The 18,900-nt window shown below is 47.1% G+C and overlaps 1 protein-coding gene across 1 annotated transcript in view; it reads left to right on the top strand.

Moving 5' to 3' along the window:
* The window catches only part of PTPRS (protein tyrosine phosphatase receptor type S), a 145,833-nt gene that overhangs the window by 52,457 nt on the left and 74,476 nt on the right, over positions 1–18,900 (top strand). Inside the window, exons 4-5 of the mRNA XM_065422130.1 lie at positions 1,712–1,900; positions 14,408–14,518. Of these exons, the coding sequence (XP_065278202.1) occupies positions 1,712–1,900; positions 14,408–14,518 (300 nt within the window). The remainder of the gene's footprint in view (positions 1–1,711; positions 1,901–14,407; positions 14,519–18,900) is intronic.

Raw genomic sequence — 18,900 nt, 5'->3', positions numbered from 1 at the left:
ATTTGAAATTGTCTGCGATGTTTCACAACCCTGGGCATTGTAGGCTGGGATTTTCAAAAGCATTCCGCATCGGCGTATCTCTGCTGCCACTGCCAATGAAAACGCCCATTGTCTTCAGTGCAAGCAGATTTAGACCAACACTGAGGGCTTTGGAAAAATCCCATCCTTAAATTTTTGTGCCGTGCCCTATCCACCCCACCGGACTTGAACCCAAGGATCCTTGGGCTCTTAATGCATCAACACTGGCGTTAAAGGAGAATCTCTGTAAGCTGTCCCCATGTTGCTTATATCCTCTTTGAAGGTTGCCAGGCATGAGGGGTGGGTCATCACTAGGAAAAATGGTGTGTCCTTAACTCGTGTTAGCCAACACGTGGTACCTAACGCAACGTAAAATCCTAGGGAATGCAAGGCAGTCTGTAGTTTTTAACCAGAGCTGGGCGATAAAATTTAGCCAAAACATGTGACGTTTCAGCTAAAACAAAAATTTTTTTTTGGCCAAATTGGATCTCTTTCAACAAAATTTTGTTGGGAAAAAGAACTTGAAAAAATATTTTTTGAAATGTCTGAGGCCCGCTTTTGATATTTTCCGAACAGAAAGTTTCAATACATTTGTTTTGAAATGACATTTTGTTTTGAAATTTACTTATCATATATATTAAAAAATGGTTAAAATTTGAAACAAAATGTTGTGATTGACCTACAATGAAATTATTTTTTCCAGAATTTCGTTTTACTGAAAATTTCAAAATTTTGATTTTTTTGTTCCAATTTGAGATTTTTGATTTCTCCCCCCACTCCCCCAATCTCCACATTTTTTGTGGGATGGAAAATCCATTTTCCAAGTCACTCTAGGTTTTAACATGAGTTAGCATAGTAAAGACTATGGGACAGCCTTGCCCATGTTCGTTTTTATGAGTTAGCTAACTCGAGTTAAGACTACACCTTTTTCCCTAGGAAAGACAAGGTCTAGAGCAGTACTCTAGACTAGGGACCGGCTTGCTGCGTTCCTAATGTGTGTCAGGGAAATCTCAGGGACAGGCAAGGAGGCTGCTGCGGTCCGGCGCCAGTCCATGGACCGGTCATTGAGAAACCCTGGCCTAGAGGACAAGAGGGTAACTGTGAGCTGTTTTGTAGCTGTTGGTGTGTCTCTCTCTTGTCCTAGAGTCGCAACAATTGAAATTAATAACCTTAAAAATCATGCTCTGTCTGAAAGAGTTTTGCTTCCTGTTGTTACAAGTGTCCCCTAAGGTAACAACAGCTGAAAGATTTTTCCCCTCCTTTCTCGGCTAGTTTCCACTATCCATTTGACATGACTTCATGTATAGTCACTTTCACTCTTGTGCAGTTGGCCGATTTCCGAGGCTCTGTGGGCAGTGAGGAAAAGAAGAACTTAAAAAAACCCGGAAAATGTGACCTGTTCAGATTGTGATGTCTTTGACTCAGGGATCGTCTTTCCATGTGTGCAGTGCTCTGCATAACAAGGCCTCGGTCGCTGTTTGGAGCCGCTTGGCTGTAATACGAATAATTGTAAAGCCACAACAATTGGGAGGGGGCCATATCTGAAAATAGTTTGAACTCGCTCTTTGGAATGGATTGGGTGTCTTGCCGACAGTCTCTTTAGAGTACTCTGTTGAATTAAGCCTCCCCGCTACCACCCCGATCTTGAAAGAGCACTAAACCAAGCCCCTCCTCTTTTGCTCTCCTCCCGCAGAAGACCAGCTGCCTTCCGGCTTCCCAAACATTGACATGGGACCCCAGCTGAAGGTGGTCGAGCGTACACGGACGGCCACCATGCTGTGCGCAGCCAGCGGAAACCCAGACCCGGAGATCACATGGTTCAAAGATTTCCTGCCCGTCGACCCCAGCGCCAGCAATGGGAGGATAAAGCAGCTGAGATCAGGTAAGGTCTCCTTGCGAGCCCAGTAGGGAGTGAACCCTGGAACTGGCCCAAAAGAGAGTGCTCAAGCAGAACTTTCTGGGCGGAATGGTGGCTGGTGTGAGCCAACCCCGTTGGCCTGTGGATTAGAACATAAGCAGTTCTACAGAAGACCTGGTAAAACGGCTCTGAGCTCCCCTAAGGTGGTTGGGTTGGTGGTGGTTTCCTTCATTTTCTTCATCATCTTCTGCACCCATTCCCCAAGTTGATTGACAGGAAACTAAACTCCACTGAGAACCTGGTTCCCATCCCAGGGAAGCTGGTAATTTGGCAACACTCGTGGAATGGTGCTCTGCCTAACCAGGGGGACCTACAGGAGTGGAGGGAGAGTTGGGTAACAGGGGTGGGGAGGTGGGTCATGCTCAGACGTTGAGCTGTATAAATGAAGGAAGGAGGGTGATAGCACCAAGCGTGGAGCTTTCAGCCCTATCCACTTTGGGATCAGGACCACAGCCACGACAGCTGTGTATTGTCACAGCTGGGACGGTCCCATCCATGGTGTGGACGGGGCCTTCCGTAGCCTGTGGCAGAACCAGGCCTCTCATAGGATCCCTTTGGTATCTAATCCTTTTGGGTCTATCACCTTCCCGAAGCCATCGCCGGAGAGCAGTTCTGAGCATTCTCAAGTCAACCTTAGGTAGTGGGCGGCAATGGAGTGGTACTCCATGAATAGATGTACCCCAGCTCTGTGGCTGTTGTCAGTTCTCTGTCTTCCCCCATCTGTTCGTCTACCTGTCCTTTGCTGGTTTTGTGAATGTTAGTGTGGCATCTTTCATTGTTCACATTTCAGGAGCTGTTTGTGTGTATGCGTGTGCGTGTAAGTAAAATACATGCGTGTCTGTGCGTGTGGTTTTATTTTTCAAAGCTACAGATAAAGCAAATTGTCCCGTTTAAAAATATCCATCCTTTCTCTCTCGGAAGCACCTTTGGGAGCTTCTCCTCTCAATGGAAACTAAAACAAAAGCAACCTTTTAGATTTTTGACCACAATTCAGACTTGCCTCTTTAAGCCAGTCTGGAGAGTACACAGCTATCTGATTGGGCTTAGCTAGGTCGCCTCACTTTAGTTGCCCAGAGGAGCATAACCCTTGTTCGGCTAAGAGATGGAGCATTTTTAAGAGCTTTTCCTGGCACAGGAACAGGGGAGGGAAGGGAGCAGAGGCTTTAGCGTGGGAACTGGGGTTGCTTTGTGGGAGCCTCTTCTGAGGCTCAGCCATTTTACAAGTCAGTCAATGGGGCAACAGCCAGTTACTTCTACCCAGGCTGCTCCTGGCTCCGAAATCTTCAGTTCTGATTCTTGTAATGCAAGATTTGAATGTCAGAGAACATGACAACCTAATTGCTCTTTTGTCCTGTTTGGCATAGGGTGAGTTCAAAGATTTTTGATGCTGGAAGGGCCACCATTGACTGGTTAAAGGTTAATTTCCTTGTTTACCTCCCCATTCCAATTATATACTGTTTCCTCCCCATCAGATATTTTGCATTCCTATTGCCCAGAAAAATTAATTTCCTAATTGCTTTGATTTCTAGAACTTTATAACAGCAAAGGTTCGGCACAAGAGAACACTGTCTCCTAAATGTAAGGCCTACATTTCAGATTAAAAAAAAAAAAAAAAAAAAGTGGTGGGGATTTGTAAAATTTAATTAATACAATTTGAAAAGAACATCGAAGCAATTTAGGATCTTAAATCCCCTCCAGGAGACTTTAGGCTCCTGAGTCACTGAGGCACTTCTAAAAATTTTCCCCAAGATGAATGGAAGCATTTTGGGGGCAGAATCAGGATGGGTTCTTGATTTGAGAGCCTTCAAACACAAATGAAACTGATCTCCCTTAGTTTCATTGCCTACGTGTTAGACTCATAGACTCATAGACTTTAAGGTCAGAAGGGACCAATATGGTCTAGTCTGACCTCCCGCATGATGCAGGCCACAAAAGCTGACCCACCCACTTTCCCTTGAAGTCTTTAAATTAAGTCGCAGAGAATCCTCCAGCCTGCGACCCCTGCCTTATGCTGCGGAGGAAGGCGAAAAACCTCCAGGGCCTCTGCCAATCTACCCTGGAGGAAAATTCCTTCCCGACCCCAAATATGGCGATCAGTAGAACCCCGAGCATACAGGCAAGATTATACAGCCGGACCCTCATTTTACTAGCGCTGGCACGTTAATGCTTAATTGACTAAAATCACTTTATCCCATCAAACCATTCCCTCCATAAACTTATCTAGCCTAATCTTGAAGCCAGAGAGGTCTTTCGCCCCCACCGTTTCCCTCGGAAGGCTGTTCCAAAATTTCACCCCTCTGACGGTTAGAAACCTTCGTCTAATTTCAAGCCTAAACTTCCCCACGGCCAGTTTATATCCATTTGTTCTCGTGTCCACATTAGTACTGAGCTGAAATAATTCCTCTCCCTCCTTGGTATTTATCCCTTTGATATATTTAAAGAGAGCAATCATATCCCCCCTCAGCCTTCTTTTGGTTAGGCTAAACAAACCGAGCTCCTCGAGTCTCCTTTCATAGGAAAGGTTTTCCATTCCTCGGATCATCCTAGTGGCCCTTCTCTGTACCCGTTCCAGTTTGAGTTCATCCTTTTTAAACATGTGTTGAGTGACATGCAAATAAAGTTAACCAGTATAAATACTGAAAGATAAATTAGAATATTAAAATGCTTTGTGTCCATAACAGGAGGTATTACTAACACGTTTTCAGATTATTTTTAATACAATTATGATCGCCACAATATCCCTTTATATTTCCTAGCTGGGCTCGATTTGGTATTTCATTGAGAGCCACCTACTAAATTTACCATTGGACTATCATCCCAATAAATCGTTTAGCTTCTGTACAGGATGTTTGTTCCTCCGCATAAATCTGCTTTTTAGGGACCTGGGTGGAATTGACATCATTTATAGCTGTTTAGAAATTCAGTCTTCTTGAAGCAGTAAAGTCACAAAACACTGAAAGGGACCTATTGTCCTTTTTACAGACCTGTCACTTCTTTCTCCACTTCAGAGGGGAGTGTGTTCTATTGGTTAGAGCAGGAGATTGACCAACAGGACTCCGAGGTTCTATTCCTGCTTTGATTCCCTTTGTGGCCTGATTTTCAGAGAAGCTGAAGTCACTGGAAGCTCCATACGCTCAGCACCTCTGGGAAACAAGACCACTGATTTCTGTCTCTCCATTCACCCATTTGCCAAATGGGGATGATGAGATGGCACAACGCTGTTGCCAGGCTTTTTAAATTATTGTTTCCGAAGAGCTTGTCTATTCTCCGATGACAAGTCCTATAGAAATGCAGCATAGTATATTCGTCTTATAAAGATGGAAATAAGGACGCCAGGCAGACCTGCCAGGCGTCATGCATCTTGCAGGGCTCATGCATTCCTGCACAACTGATAGAATGTCATTCATTTACTCAGTGCCCTGTAGCCTAGGGGAAGGTGCATTGAACTATAAGACAAGAGCCCATGAATTCTAATCAGAGCTCTTTCACTGATTGTTCTTAATATTTCTGTGCACTTCACAAGCCCTTATTAAGCAAGGCCGTATACCTACCTTATAGGAGGCAACTATCATTCATCAATTTTTCAAATAGGATAACTGAGAGGTTGGATAAGGTCATTGCAGTCAAGAATCCAGGTCTCTATTATGACAGACCCAAATCTCATTCACTTTACCACACTACCTTTCAGAAGAAAAATGCCAAAATATGTGCTTGTGTAACCCACACTAACACAGGGTGGATCTTTGTTCCTGTCTAGTGGCTAGACAGCAGAGAAGTTTGAACCTGCTACTGCCCAGTGCTAATGTAGTTAGCTCAAATAGTGGAGCTTATGCTTTCCGTTCTAGAGATCCCAAGTTTAAACCCAGGAGATAAACCAAACTAAGACTTCTTTCCCCTTGGCTGTGCTGTCTCTAACTCTAACCACCATACTGTAGTCCTGGAAACAGGAATCACGGAATCCTGTTCTCCAGCATTCTAAATGCTAGTTCATAAATAGTTGTCTCCCACTCGGTCGGCTGCTCCTTGCAGAGAAGGGTATGCCTTCCTCCTACAATAGCTGAAGTAAAGGAGGGTTGCGTTGTAGGTCTGATGGTTATGGGGTCAAACCTGGGTGGTGACCCAGGTGGAGTGAAATCAATGTTAGCGTAAGGATGCTGGAATAATTGTCTAAATTATTTTACATTGCAGGACATTGTATGGGGATGTGAATTTAGATGTTACATTAGTAAAAAAAATTTCCCCTTAGGGTTGTGCATCGCGTGCTTGTATTTTGGTTAACAGGGGCTGTCACTTTAAGAACTGGGTGTGGCTGACTGCATGTGTGTTTGTGAGGAATGTAATGTGTGGGAGATGTTGCCTGAGAGTGCGGAGCAGGGTAGAGAAACCCTGCCTGTGTGAGCTCCACAAGTGTCCAAACTCAGTTTGATACGTTTATTTTTCCAGAAAGCAAATCTCGCTCTTGAGGGTGTAGCACTCGCTCATATTGGGGTGCGGGATGCCTCAAGATATTGCTAATGTGCTGCAGAGCCTTTTGCCTGAAGGGCATCAATAGGAAGCCTGCTCAGCTCAATAGGGATTAAAAGTCATTGCCCGTTAATTGATATGTGGTGGCCCCTGTACAAGATGACTTTAATGGGTTTCCATTACAGATCCCACATCACAAGCTCACCACCACTGTTGGCACCGCTTGGCAGGCTCACCAGAAAGGCCAAGAACCTCATAGGCCATAGAGCCTCAAATGCCTGTTACCTTTAGAGGAGCTCTCCCCAGATTGGGACTGAGATGTGCTGGCAGGGCAGTGTGTATGGGAACCATCCCATGCTGCTGCTCTGTATAGGAACAGATTCAGTAGGAGGAAATGCACCCCGTTGAGTTAGACTGAGTTTATGGCTGTATGCAAACTAATTGCAACCATGAAAATTAGCTCATTACTTGATTTGCATAAAATATCACACACGGAGCTGCCCAAAATTGGCAGTTCTGTCTGTACCTGATTCTCTTTTATGCTAAAGCCTTTACATTTCCCTAGCTGTGCAGAGGGGCTTTACAGTGGGTGTATATTCCATTTGCACTCGCTTTGAGGTCTCTTTATACTGCTGGAGCAGGACAGTATGGCTTCAGTGTTACTAAGGATCAGGAAATCTGAATTTAGGGACATTATCCATAGACGCCTTTTTCCATCTAGGATCCGTTCCTCCCTAACACTTTCCAGGTTATGGGAAATAATTTAACTCTGACAGACATTGGGCCAACTAACCCTGAGGGTCCCTGAAGGAATTAAAAGCTGGGATTTTTCAAAGGAGCGTGAAGAAGACATCCAAATGTGGGTACCCAGCTCCCTGAGGCCTTTTTGAAAATCTCAGCTCAAGGAAGGTCTAATTGTTACATGAACAAAAAATGTTCCTTCTTTATGTTGTTGAGAGAGAAATTTACACTTCAGGACTACACAATGGAATTGGGTCAAGCCAATGTCTGGTGCCTGCCTGTGTTACGTAGAGGGGTAAACAAGAGATACTCTGCAGCCAACTTCTTAAACCTTACGAGCACTGAACCCTTTTGTGTCTTGTGTGTCGTCTTCTGCTTTTGAAATAACTGGCTATAATAAACTTTTATTTTTCTTTTCCTTTCTGTTTTTCATTATTTTTAACATTCAGAGACCTTTGGTAAGTTTTGTTCAATTTAAAAAAAGAAAACAGAAACAAACCTGCTAATGTCCAGATTTGTAACCCTCGTCCTTTAAACTAATTCCTTCTTAACAGCTTTTTCGAGAGGCATGCTGTGCATTTCTTGTACTAACTCCTTCAGTAGGGATATTCTGCCCTCTTAATGAACTTCCGCAGGGGTATTGCAGGCTACAAAAATAACCATCACCATCATAATTAAAATATATCTATATGAGGAAATATAACTAAACACAAACCTCCTAACATTGGCTAGATTTTTTTCGTAACTTAGCAACAGTTGTCCTGGAATTCCCCAATTAGACCGTAGCTTTTACCCTGGAACTGTGGTAATTGTGTTCACACCTGCAGGAGGTCTTGGAGTTTCACATCTAATGGGGTTATTGGCATTGTCTGAAGTGAAAACGTATGGGGGGGCATCAGGCATTGAATTTTAAAATGGAAGCCATCTATTGCAGGGCTTTGGGGAGGTTGTGGGGGGAGTAATTAGACAGAAATGTCCCTTCTAGATTGTTCCTGTTCCCTGAGGTGCCAGTACACTGATGGGAATCTGCCAACAACACTCACGTCACGTTTTCCTCCCTACGCCAAGTCCAGGCTTGTTCTCAGACAGGATCAGGCATTAAAATTGCAGCCGGTCCTTCACGCTAGCTTGTTTGTTGAGGGTTTAGGAAACTGCTCACCACCCCCGGGAGATAGCAAGACACACGCTCACACATGGCCTGGTAGGCCGTGGCGGTACGTTTCCTGTGGTTGCCATGGCGACGGACCTCCGCGTCTCCCATTTTCAGGGCTCAGTTTCGCCCCATAGCTTGTTGTCTAGAAAAGACGGAGGGGGAGGGGGTGTCAGAACAGGCCCCACGTGCCCGTGGCAGGGGGATGAGGCTGAGAATGGGACCCTGCCCAGTGGGCAGCGTCTTTGTCTTGCATCGCTGAACTCCAGCAACCAGCCTGACCTCCTGGGCTGATGCAGGCTCCCAGAGTTGCCTCTTGGTGATCAGATTCCATGCCCTGAGAGGCTGGGGAAGACACCATGGGTATGGTGGGTATCAGTTGCCCATGCCAGTCTCAGATCTAGTGCCCCACTTGAGCCCTGGTTGCCCCACTATTCCAGAGGCTCACCCCCTGCTTGCATGGCCTCTAGCACCTAGGACTATCTCCAGATTTTACACTGTCCTAGATGAACTGGGAAATTCCCCACCTTGCTGATTTGGGCTAATTTGGGGGCACCTTTATCTACCTTGAGCCTGATTTTTCAGAAGCGCTGAGCACCCACAACCCCAGTTGCGATCGGTGGAAGCTGCATGGGCCTATCACCGTTGAAAAACAGGCTCAAGGTGGGCTTCCTCCAAAATCAGATGCCACTTCTGAAAATTTGAGCTTATACGTTTAGCTGCCCCTGCTATGCTGGTGCTCCGTGCAACCGCCTGTCCTGCCCAGTCCAGCAGAATCAGCCCTGCACTCGTACACACATTGAGGGACTGTCACACTGCTGTGTAAATAGGATTGCCAACCCTCCAGGGTTGTCCTGGAGTCTCTAGGAATTAAAGGTGAATCTTTAATGAAAGATTACGTCATGTGATGAAACCTCCAGGAATACGTCCGACCAAAACTGGCAACCCTGTGTTAAGCAGCTATGGACCAGAGTCGCTGTCCCCAAGCAATCTCAGGGGGATGCATTGGGCCACCGGAGAATAGATTTGTTTTTTGCAATCCCCCTCCAATGCTGTCCAGCTGCCACTAAATTGAATATGAAGCTAGTTAGATGTGAAACTCCAACAGCGAAAATCTACCATCTGTGTCCCAGAAACCATTCAGACTATTGCTTTTCCCCCCACAGTCACTTCCATTTTGGTCCAGATTTCATCTTCTGCCTTCAAGGTGCGGGTCCCACCAGAAATCTCCCTTTGCCATTCCCAGATCTGTTTCCCATGCACCTGGCTGAAATTGGGAAGCCAAGAACAGCCACACGTTGGGAGTGGCCTGCTCTCCGCAAGCACTGGAGCTGCTGTCACCTGTTCCTATGAGCTCCACTGGGAGCGAATGGTTAACGACAAGCCATAAACTGATAATTCAGGAAGGTGATGGGTCCTGCCTTCCGTCCATCCGTGGCCATGATTTCCAGTGCATTTCCTCGCAGTCAGAGTGTGCCTCCACTGAAAGCTGCTGTGTCCAGGGCAATCAGATGCACTGTAACAGCCAGGCCCAGCAGGCGGTGATGCAGGGTTCTTCTGGTCTCTGCCACCCCCATCCTTTAGTCTTGCTCCACATTTGCATCACAGATGGTAGATTTTCACCCTGATTTTGAGACAAAAGGGTGTATTAGAGGCTGTTTTTATTTCCACTGAATCTCTCTATAACCCTCTGCTGCTTTCTCTGTCTCTCGCTCTCTTTAAAACCTGCCCGTCCGCTCCTATGTGGAGATAGTCCCAGTAAACGCTCCTCCCACCTCTTTCTTTCTCACCCGCGCTCTCTGATCTTTGTCCTGACAGCTAACCAACCTGCTTTATTAACCTTAGCTAGTTCCTAACCCTAACTAGATGCTAACATTCCTCCAGCAAACTTTCTAACCTTTTAACTAGAAGTTGAGTCTAACTAGAATCTAATAGCCTAACAATGTAACACTTCTCTTCCCTTAACCCCCTTGGAAATAATTCAAATAAAGGTTAACTGTAACCAGTGGTACATATTTCTTTTTACCTTCTATCCTGAAAATGGTGCACTGACGTGCAAAGAAAGGAGGATGAGCAGGGCTGAAGGATAAGGAGGAAAGGATGGCCTTATAGTTAAGGCAAAGGATTGGCAAGCAGATGTCCTGCTTTCTGCTCTTGCTTTTGCTTCAAGATTCCCTCTGTGACCTTGGCCAAGTCACTTCACCCTCGGTGCCTCTATTTCCCCATTGTAAAGTGGGGATAAAATATGCTCCCAGGGGGGGAAATGAGAGGCTGATATTTGTCAAGCACTGTGAGATCCTTGGATGGAAGGTGCTGTTGAATGTCAGTATTATTACCACCGAGCAGCTGTTATGCTTCTATATGGTATTGGATTGGGGACTTGCCAAGTCTGCCCTGTTTTCAGGATTGGGGTAAAAACATTTCTTGAATGAGTTGTGCAGCAAATCTGAATGCCTGTGGGGAAAAGGACCCTCCGTATTTTCAAAGGAAGGTGGTTTCCAAGCTCTTGTGACCTCAGGAATGTGACAGGAAATCAGAGGCAGGGGCAGTGATGTCATTGAACAAAAGGGCTATGGCATCACTTGCCAGCCATGATGTCATTCCCTTTTGCCCGCGAGATGTCATGTGCGTGGGCAGAAAGCTTATGATGGGCACTGCCAGTGGAGGCAGCTGGAGGGGGTTTGGCTGAAGGGAGCCCTAGAGTGTGGGAGATGGCCAACCACAACAAGGCTCTTCCTCCTTTCCCAGAATTCAGGGATTCCCGAGATTTAATTAATCCCCTCTACAGTTTATTAGGGTGGCTTCCAGAGCAGCTGCACCAAGCAATCCCCTTTGCATGTTTCCCAGGTACAAAGACAGCGGCATGCCCTTGTATCGCACCTGCAGCTCTTTCCTAGCGGCTGGCTGCATCCAGTAATGTTCTGCAGAGCCAGTCGCTCTCAGGATAACTAGGGACCACAGGCCCCAGGGCGTTATATGAAACCCTGTGCCCCAAATGCATCACTAACATGGGTGTGGAATTGGGAACCAGGTACTCTTGGGATCTAGCCTCAGCTTTGTCGTGTGACTTTGAGCAAGGTTCTGGGTCTCCATTTCCCTGCCTGGGGGAACAGGTTAATAATGCTGATCACACTCTCCATGGGCTGGGAGGATAGAAGCAGGTTTGCCCAGTGCTATGCAAGGAGTACATATTAATACTAGCTTACGTGGACTGAGGGTTCAGAGACTCCCTTTCCTTTGTGACCGATGGAGGGAGTGTTGATTTGGCCAGCCTCCTCCTTTTCAAGTTTAGTGTCATGATTAAGCATCCCACAGTCTGAACCGGAGTGTGCTGCCTGGAGTCCTTTTCCCCCAACCCCCTCCAGTCTGTCCGTGTCATTAAAGATGAAGCCAGGTAGTGTAGGAGTTTTCCTGCCAGGAATGATCTTCCTTGAGCTGGGTCCTTTTCCCACCGGCAGTCCAAGCGTTTTTGGTTTTTTCACTCCTTTCACTTCTTTCCTTTGCTTCCCTTGCAGAAGGTACTCCAATCCGAGGTAAGAGACCCCCCTGCTCCACACACTCAGTCACTCACCCACCTGCTCCTCACCAAACAATTTCTCTCCAACTCAGTTCCTGTTTCATGTGATCTCTGCTCAACCCAAAGTCTCGTTGTTTGTTGTGGTTTCTGCTCCTGCCTCACCTTTGGATATTTATTTCTGTTTGTGTCCGTCTTTATTTTAAATACTGTTCCAACGTCTCTTTCTGTTTGCTGGGTGAAATTGGTGAAACCTTTTATTATTCTAAAACAAGGCTCAGGCGCTGCTGTCTGAAATTTATGGTGGAGGTTTAAGAGCTAATCTCTCCAGGGCTGTGAAGGACCTAGGTGTATGTCTGGCATTAAGCACTGTCAGAGCTTGGTAACCACTCAGGGGCCTCATCATGATTGGTACTGAGTGCCCTGGAGCCCTTGACGTCCATGGCAGTGGAGGTTGCCCAGCGCCTTGCTGGAGCAAGTCCTCAGCATGCTCAGTCCCAACCCTCTAAAGAGCCTTCTTTCTTTCTCTAACCTCAGGTGCTTCTTGGTAAGTAACTTTCGTACCCAGCCTAAGTCGCTGGGTCTTTCACCTGAAGGGAGTGAGACCCTCTGCTACCATTGGAAGTGAATGGGATTTGGATGCATGACTCCCATTGGCCCCTTTGAACATTCCAGCTGTAACTTCTAGGCTCTTCTCACTCGGGGAGCCTCTGCACGGGCAAAATTCAAGCTCAGAATTCTCTACTACCGATAGCAATGGCAGAGGATGCAGGCATGTCTTACCACCATGTCTACACCTGCTCTCAGCAGGTAGTGAACACACACCGACCTGTCTACAATACAGCTTCCCTCATTGCTATCACCGGCAAAGCCGCCCTCGAGGAAAATGAAGTGGTCCTGATTTCCTTAGTGTAGACAAGACCCTGGCGTGCTTTCCCACCTGCAGCCACGTCATTCTGTTCCCGCCCCTGAGTTCGGTTTAAAATCTTCCCTGGCACTCGCCATTCAGACGAGCACTACTGTGAGCTAAATAAAACCTTGGCCGGGATTAGGGAAGCCGACCCACATAAACCAAAGCTTCACAGAGCCCCCACCTGACACAGCCTCCTCCCAGCTGAAGCTTTCAGACAACGGAGAGTGCTGTGGCTTCAATCCTGTAAGAAATCTGCTCAGCTGGAAGTCTCAGTGGGAAGGTACTGATCTGCTTGAGTTCAGGGGCCATTTGATTTTCAAGTCACTCTGCTGGATTGAAATGTCCGTGGGTTCTTTTGTTGAGAATTTGGCTTTGTTTATTTATTTATTTTTCAATTCTATCCAGTCTGCACTTGGGATCTGCCATCCACAAGAGTAACACACTCACTCCTTCACCCTCTCTCTTTTACTCAGACTAACACCCTCCTGTTTTCACACACAACACTCTTCTCCCCCGCCCCGCAATGAATCTGAATCTGCAATCAGCAGTGGTACCGTTTGCACCCCCTCCCTGAGGGTCTGTCAGTCCTTTTCTACCAAGCTGCAATTTTTCATGCAGTCAAGGAATCTTAAGGGCTCTGATCTCCACCCTTGTCATGTGCACATACAGATATATAATATAAGAAACATTTGATATCATGTTGGTTTATTTTATAGGATATATACTTTAACTGGAGTTTGGCAGACCTGATGCTTTCTAGGGTAAAAAACAGAGGTGATTTTCATCTATGTAGTTATGTGCTGCATATTTGTGCAGGTCTCTTTTGAACTAGTTGACGGTAGGAGTGTTTAGTCTGGACTTGGGTATATTTTCATCAACTGAAATAGTGTACAGGTATAGAAGAAGCCCTGATTCTCATTGGGCTGGTACTGGCCATTCAGATTGGATAGAAACCCACGTGCAGTTTAGAAAATTCCAGTTTGTTTTTTACGCTGTTTTCCCTTTAGCACATGCACTGGTGGATAACGCACTTTTCAAGCACTCTCTCCGCTCCTGTGAGTGTGGTGTTTATGCACACAACAAACCCAGCGGTGACAGGGATGGCTCAGGGGGCTGGTAGTGGGTTACAGAGCCTTTCCCCTCAAAGGCTGGTTCCGTTCCAACCTAGATCAGTAGCGACAGAAAGTCGTTGCCACCAATGGCTGTTCGGTGGCCCGTGCAAGTTGAGTGGTTGGTATTCGTTCCTAGAGGGAAATGTCCACAGTGCAGAAGCCACCTGAGTTGGTGTTTTTTGCTGTTCTTCTCCGCTCAGAAGGCAAGACCTGTATGCTGAGCTGTCCTGTCCCTGTTAGAAGTGAACCCCCAGGTCAGGGTTGACGCAGACCGGTAGGACAGCATGGGGCAGCTCGTACGGCTTCTACCCACATTATAGATCAGGATTGTAGGGGTTGGGTTGGGCGACTAGTCCCGCAGTGGCAATGATCATTCTGATCCAAGTTTGCTGTCAACAATGCCCAAGGAGAGAAGTTCTAGCATGGGAGCAAAAAGCCCCACACCCCGGGCCACCGTTCAGATCTGCGTTGACTCTGGGGGAAAACGGCGGGGGAGGGCGTTGGTGCCAGGCCTGCTCTTTAAAAAAAAAAAAAATAACAACAATTTCTTTGCTGCCGTCTTCTTCTCTCCTGCCAGGTGGCCTGCAGATTGAGAGCAGTGAAGAGACTGATCAGGGGAAGTATGAATGTGTGGCCAGCAACAGCGCCGGGGTGCGCTACTCTTCACCCGCTAACCTTTACGTGAGAGGTAGGGAGCGCCTCGGCTCAGAACGCTGGCAAATCACGGGCTCCCTCTGCCCCTGCTGTTTGATTTGTTTCCTTCACGGAGCCAGGGGGAGGTCTTGCAGTTGAAACAGATCACCATGGGGGTGGAAAAGAGGATCCGAGGGCACCTCTGGGAATGAGTGGTGGAGTCCCTTCTCCATTGCTGCCTGGATCCCTCTAGAGAGGGTACCTGACTCAAAGGAAGGGACAGCTGGAGTGTGGCACCCTTAAGCATCACCTCAGCCCCCCCCCAGGGGCCACCTCCTGCCCCTGGAATGTTTTTTCTGCTGCAGACTGAGCAGGGGCACAGAGCCTGTTGGCCCTCGTGGGGATCATTATTTATCATACCTGTTGCAGCGGCCCCCGAAAGGTGCAGCCCCTGTCCTGGAGCGCACGCAGCAGCAATATAGAGGCCTGACCCCCATTGTGAGGTCAGCTCTGACCCCCAGGGTGCCCCTGGAAGCTGGCCCAAGGACGTTAAAGTTCTTGGGTCAATGTGGGGTCCCATCTCGCGGAGGGGAGCTCACGGTCTCTGCTGCAGAGAGGCTGTGGCCACTTGTGGGGTTACCACCTTTCCCATGGAAGTTGCAGGAATTGGTAAGGTCTGCTCAGCTGGTGTGAGCTTTAGAGGAGGCGGGGCATGTTCAGCTCCCTCAGGTGAGCCCACCCACCCGAGTCTCATCAAAATGGAGCATCAGGATGGGGGACAATCGGGTGTCTGGAGCAGCAGGCGAATCTCACCTTGCCTGGTGAGGGCTGGGGAGGGGTGACTGCTCTTGCAGGGCAGTGGAAGGGGATTTCAGCTAGCCCAGTCCCTCTAGGGGCATTGCTCTTCGGCTGACCTGGCGTGGAGTGGTGCGATCTGGCATACTCTGGAGCTTTCCCAACATGGGACTGAGACCGCACTGGACTGCAGGTTCTCGCTCCTCGCTCATGTTCCAGCAGGCTTTTCCTTCCCGAACTCCCTGACCACAGGTCTTTCTAGCCCTGGTTCCCTCTGGAGACGCCACGGGGCTGGGTATACGTGCATGGTGAGAAGCAGGCTACACCAGCACACTCCTGGGATAACCAGTCAGAAGTCCCCTTACCCACACAGCTGGTGGGGGGACAGATGAAATAGGGATATTGAATTCCTCCTATGCTTTTTAGCACTTGCTGGCTCAGTGACCCCCCTGCATTTTCTTTGTCGTTCACATTTTTTAAGTTCTCGGACGGGTCATATTTTCCTACAGACTAATATTTTTCCACAGCAAAACCCTCTGATTACGAGAGAGCAAGGGCCAGCCCCTCTCACTGTAAAACCGCCATTCAAAGAACGTTGCATCCCAGCCAGCCGTTGCCATGTCCATCCCATTTGGCCAAGGAAGCGTTCCCCTCACCCGCATTGACGCTGCAGTTAGACGTAGACCCATGCTCTTGTGTGCACGCCTCTCTCTGTGTCTCATGCTCACTGAATCACATGCACATGGAGAGAAGGCTTTTAATTATTTAAAAGCTACGTTTTTAAAGAGCCTTTTGTGACCAGCTGGAAAATCGCTTCTGAAATTTGCCTTGTCATTTGGGCTCTGAAAATCCACGGGTGGGAACATCATAAATCCAGGATCTGACATCACACAAGGGCTAAATGAATTGCAAGCAGCTTTTAGCTGGAATGGGCTTTTAAAAAAAAATGTGTTGGGGTTTTTTTTTGGTTTTTTTTATGTTGTTTTTAAATCTCCCTGGCCTTTCTGGTCAGTTGAAAATTGGCCAAAGGTTCTCGTTGCCCAGAGCTTCTTGTCTTAGCCCCTGGATGAGTCCCAGCTCCAGGTGGATGGCCCTCTATACCAACTTAGCCTGCGTGTGCACCTGAAACCTCTGTGATCCAGCGTTAGCTGCTGGCTGAGAAGATGTAGAGAATACCATGGAGGCTAGCCCGTGCTGTGTTTGGGGTGCTTTTCATGCTAATTCCTTGTTTCTTGTGTGTCAATTTCGCTGAAAGGTAACCGAAGTTCTGAAATGCAGTCATTTGGGGAGGAAGTGAAGGGGGAAGTTTACACACACATTTTTTCTTCCGTTTTTGTTTTTAAAGAGTCTTGAACATGCTTGTGTTTCCAATTGACTTGTTTCTCCCATAACATGCTTGTCTCTATAGAATACCTGGGATAGGTGTTGTAAGTTTTAACCTTGCAAGCAAATGTCTTTTCTTTTCTTCTTTTTATTTATTTATTTATTTATTTATTTTTAAAGTAAGTCTTATTTTGGAGTTAGCGCGAGCGCAGCTGGGTGTGGGGGGGAGGTGGGTCGGGAGCCGAGGTTTTCAATTAGGGGATCTTCTTTGCTCCAGGTCCACTCTGCCTGGAATAATCTCTATCCCCTCTCCTTCTGTAAAACATCAGACGAGCTTGTGAAGGTGAGAATTCCCTACTGGGGCTCTGCCCCTCTGTTGGGTGCTAATTCTGAATTTGGATTGTTCCCACCCTGACCTCTTCACAGAGCTTGGATGCTCTTAAACACAAGCACGGGAGGGGGGAAAGGAAGGAAGGAAAGGAGAAAATAAAAAGGGTCGTTACTATCTTCTTTCTTTTTTTTTTCTTTCTTTTTTTTTTTGGTTAAAAGAGAAAAGAAAACAAATCAATTTGCAGCTGACAGCCTTGAGAAGGCCTTTTTTTACTCTCTCTGTGTTTCCCCTATTTTTCTCTTCTCCTCATGTCATTGTGTTCCGCATCAAACCCCCTTAACATCCCTCAGAGCTACGAGAAGGTTGGTGTGGTTTTTTTCTTTTTTACTTTCTTTACCCACATTTTTACATTCTTAAGAGAAAAAAAAATAACGAAATAAAAAATAAATAAATAAAAAAGAGAAAAAGCAAGAAATCTTTAAGATGAGCGAGACCCGCCCGTTCCCGGGTCTCGCAGTGATGAGTTGAGTTGCATTGTGGGCCTCTCTATGCATCCTTTGGTAATGTTGCTGAGTTCTTGCACTTTTTTGTCGTCATGGTTACCTTGCCGTTTGGACATTGGGCCTGATGCATGATAGGAGAATGTAACGATCTTCTTTGCATGCCACTCTTTTAAATTAATTATTACTATTATTTTTCCTATATATTATATATATATATAATTTATTTTTAAATTCTGATTTATTTGAAGTGGATTTATTCTTTTCTTATTGTTTCCTTTTGGGTTTTTTGCTTTCTCTTGGTTTCTTCTTTCGGTTTGGATTGGTTATGCTGTGCTGTAGTTTATTCCAAACGCATTGTGAGAAGCCAGTGTTCCTGCCCCCAATGGTAACTGAACCCCCCCCCAGCCCCTCGAAATAGAAAGGAGTCACACAGCTCTAACACCTGTCCATGGAAGTGCTGCTATTCAGGACAAGCCTTGTTTCGGGGAGGGAGAGAGACTGGGGGTTGGAAATCCTGGGTGCTTTTAACAAGGGATCGGACCATTACCCCAGTTCACCAGCAAACCTTGGAATAGTATCTGGGGTGTGTGGCACTTGACACGTCCTGTACCCAAACTAAGACCTGCTCCCTGCTCCAAGGAGTCGGCCCTCACATACGCGGAGCAGCCAGTCTGCTTGCAGGCCAGGATGGGGAGAGATGAGGAGCTCTCTCTTGTTCTACTGAATGCAACCCAGTGATCCCCACCCTCCTGCCTCCTTTGACACACACATGCACGCACAGGCCCCAGTTACCAGGCACTGGATCTTCTCATCACCAGCCTACAGCAAGTCTGCTCTAAAAAGAGGCCACTTGTCAAGATCCCTGCTGCTCCAAAACCCACTGTGCACCTTCTACCTGCGGCCAGCTGGAGGCTGGCCGGGTCTCGGGCCTATACCTCTTTCCATACCCCCCCTCACACACACACACTCCCAACCCCAGCTTGTTTAACCAGCTGCTGCCTGGGCACAGATGCACGTCAGCAAAGCCAACTCCAGAAACCCTCCTTTCTGAAGGGATGTGGGTAGAGATGAAAGCGCAGCTCAGGAGAAGCTGCCTTGTGGTGAATTTTGTTTGGCTTCGGGGATTCTCTCCCGCACGCCCCTTTTAGTCCCATCCACTCCCCCATTGTCTCTTCCTCTCTCACACATTCTCTCTCACTCCGCGGGAGTGACTCCCCAGGCAGGAGCGGGCCGGTGGATTTTTACACGGCACTAATCAACTTCTGGTTTTGCCTTTGGAAAATGGACTGTCCTTCCCTCCCCAGTGTGTAGCTTTTACCCCCTGCCAACCAGACCTCCTTACGCAACACAGGACCAGACAGGTGGCTTTCCCAGCGTACAGGTATTAAAGCTGTGTGATTTTTGAGAAATCCAGTGCAGTATTGACACAGTATCTCTGTCTCCCTCTTTCTCTCTCTCTTTCTTTCTCACTGTCTGTCTTTCTCT

This window comes from Emys orbicularis, chromosome 24 (genome assembly GCF_028017835.1).
Source record: "Emys orbicularis isolate rEmyOrb1 chromosome 24, rEmyOrb1.hap1, whole genome shotgun sequence".
Taxonomy (NCBI): domain Eukaryota; kingdom Metazoa; phylum Chordata; order Testudines; family Emydidae; genus Emys; species Emys orbicularis.
This window is presented reverse-complemented; position numbering and strand designations above follow the sequence as displayed.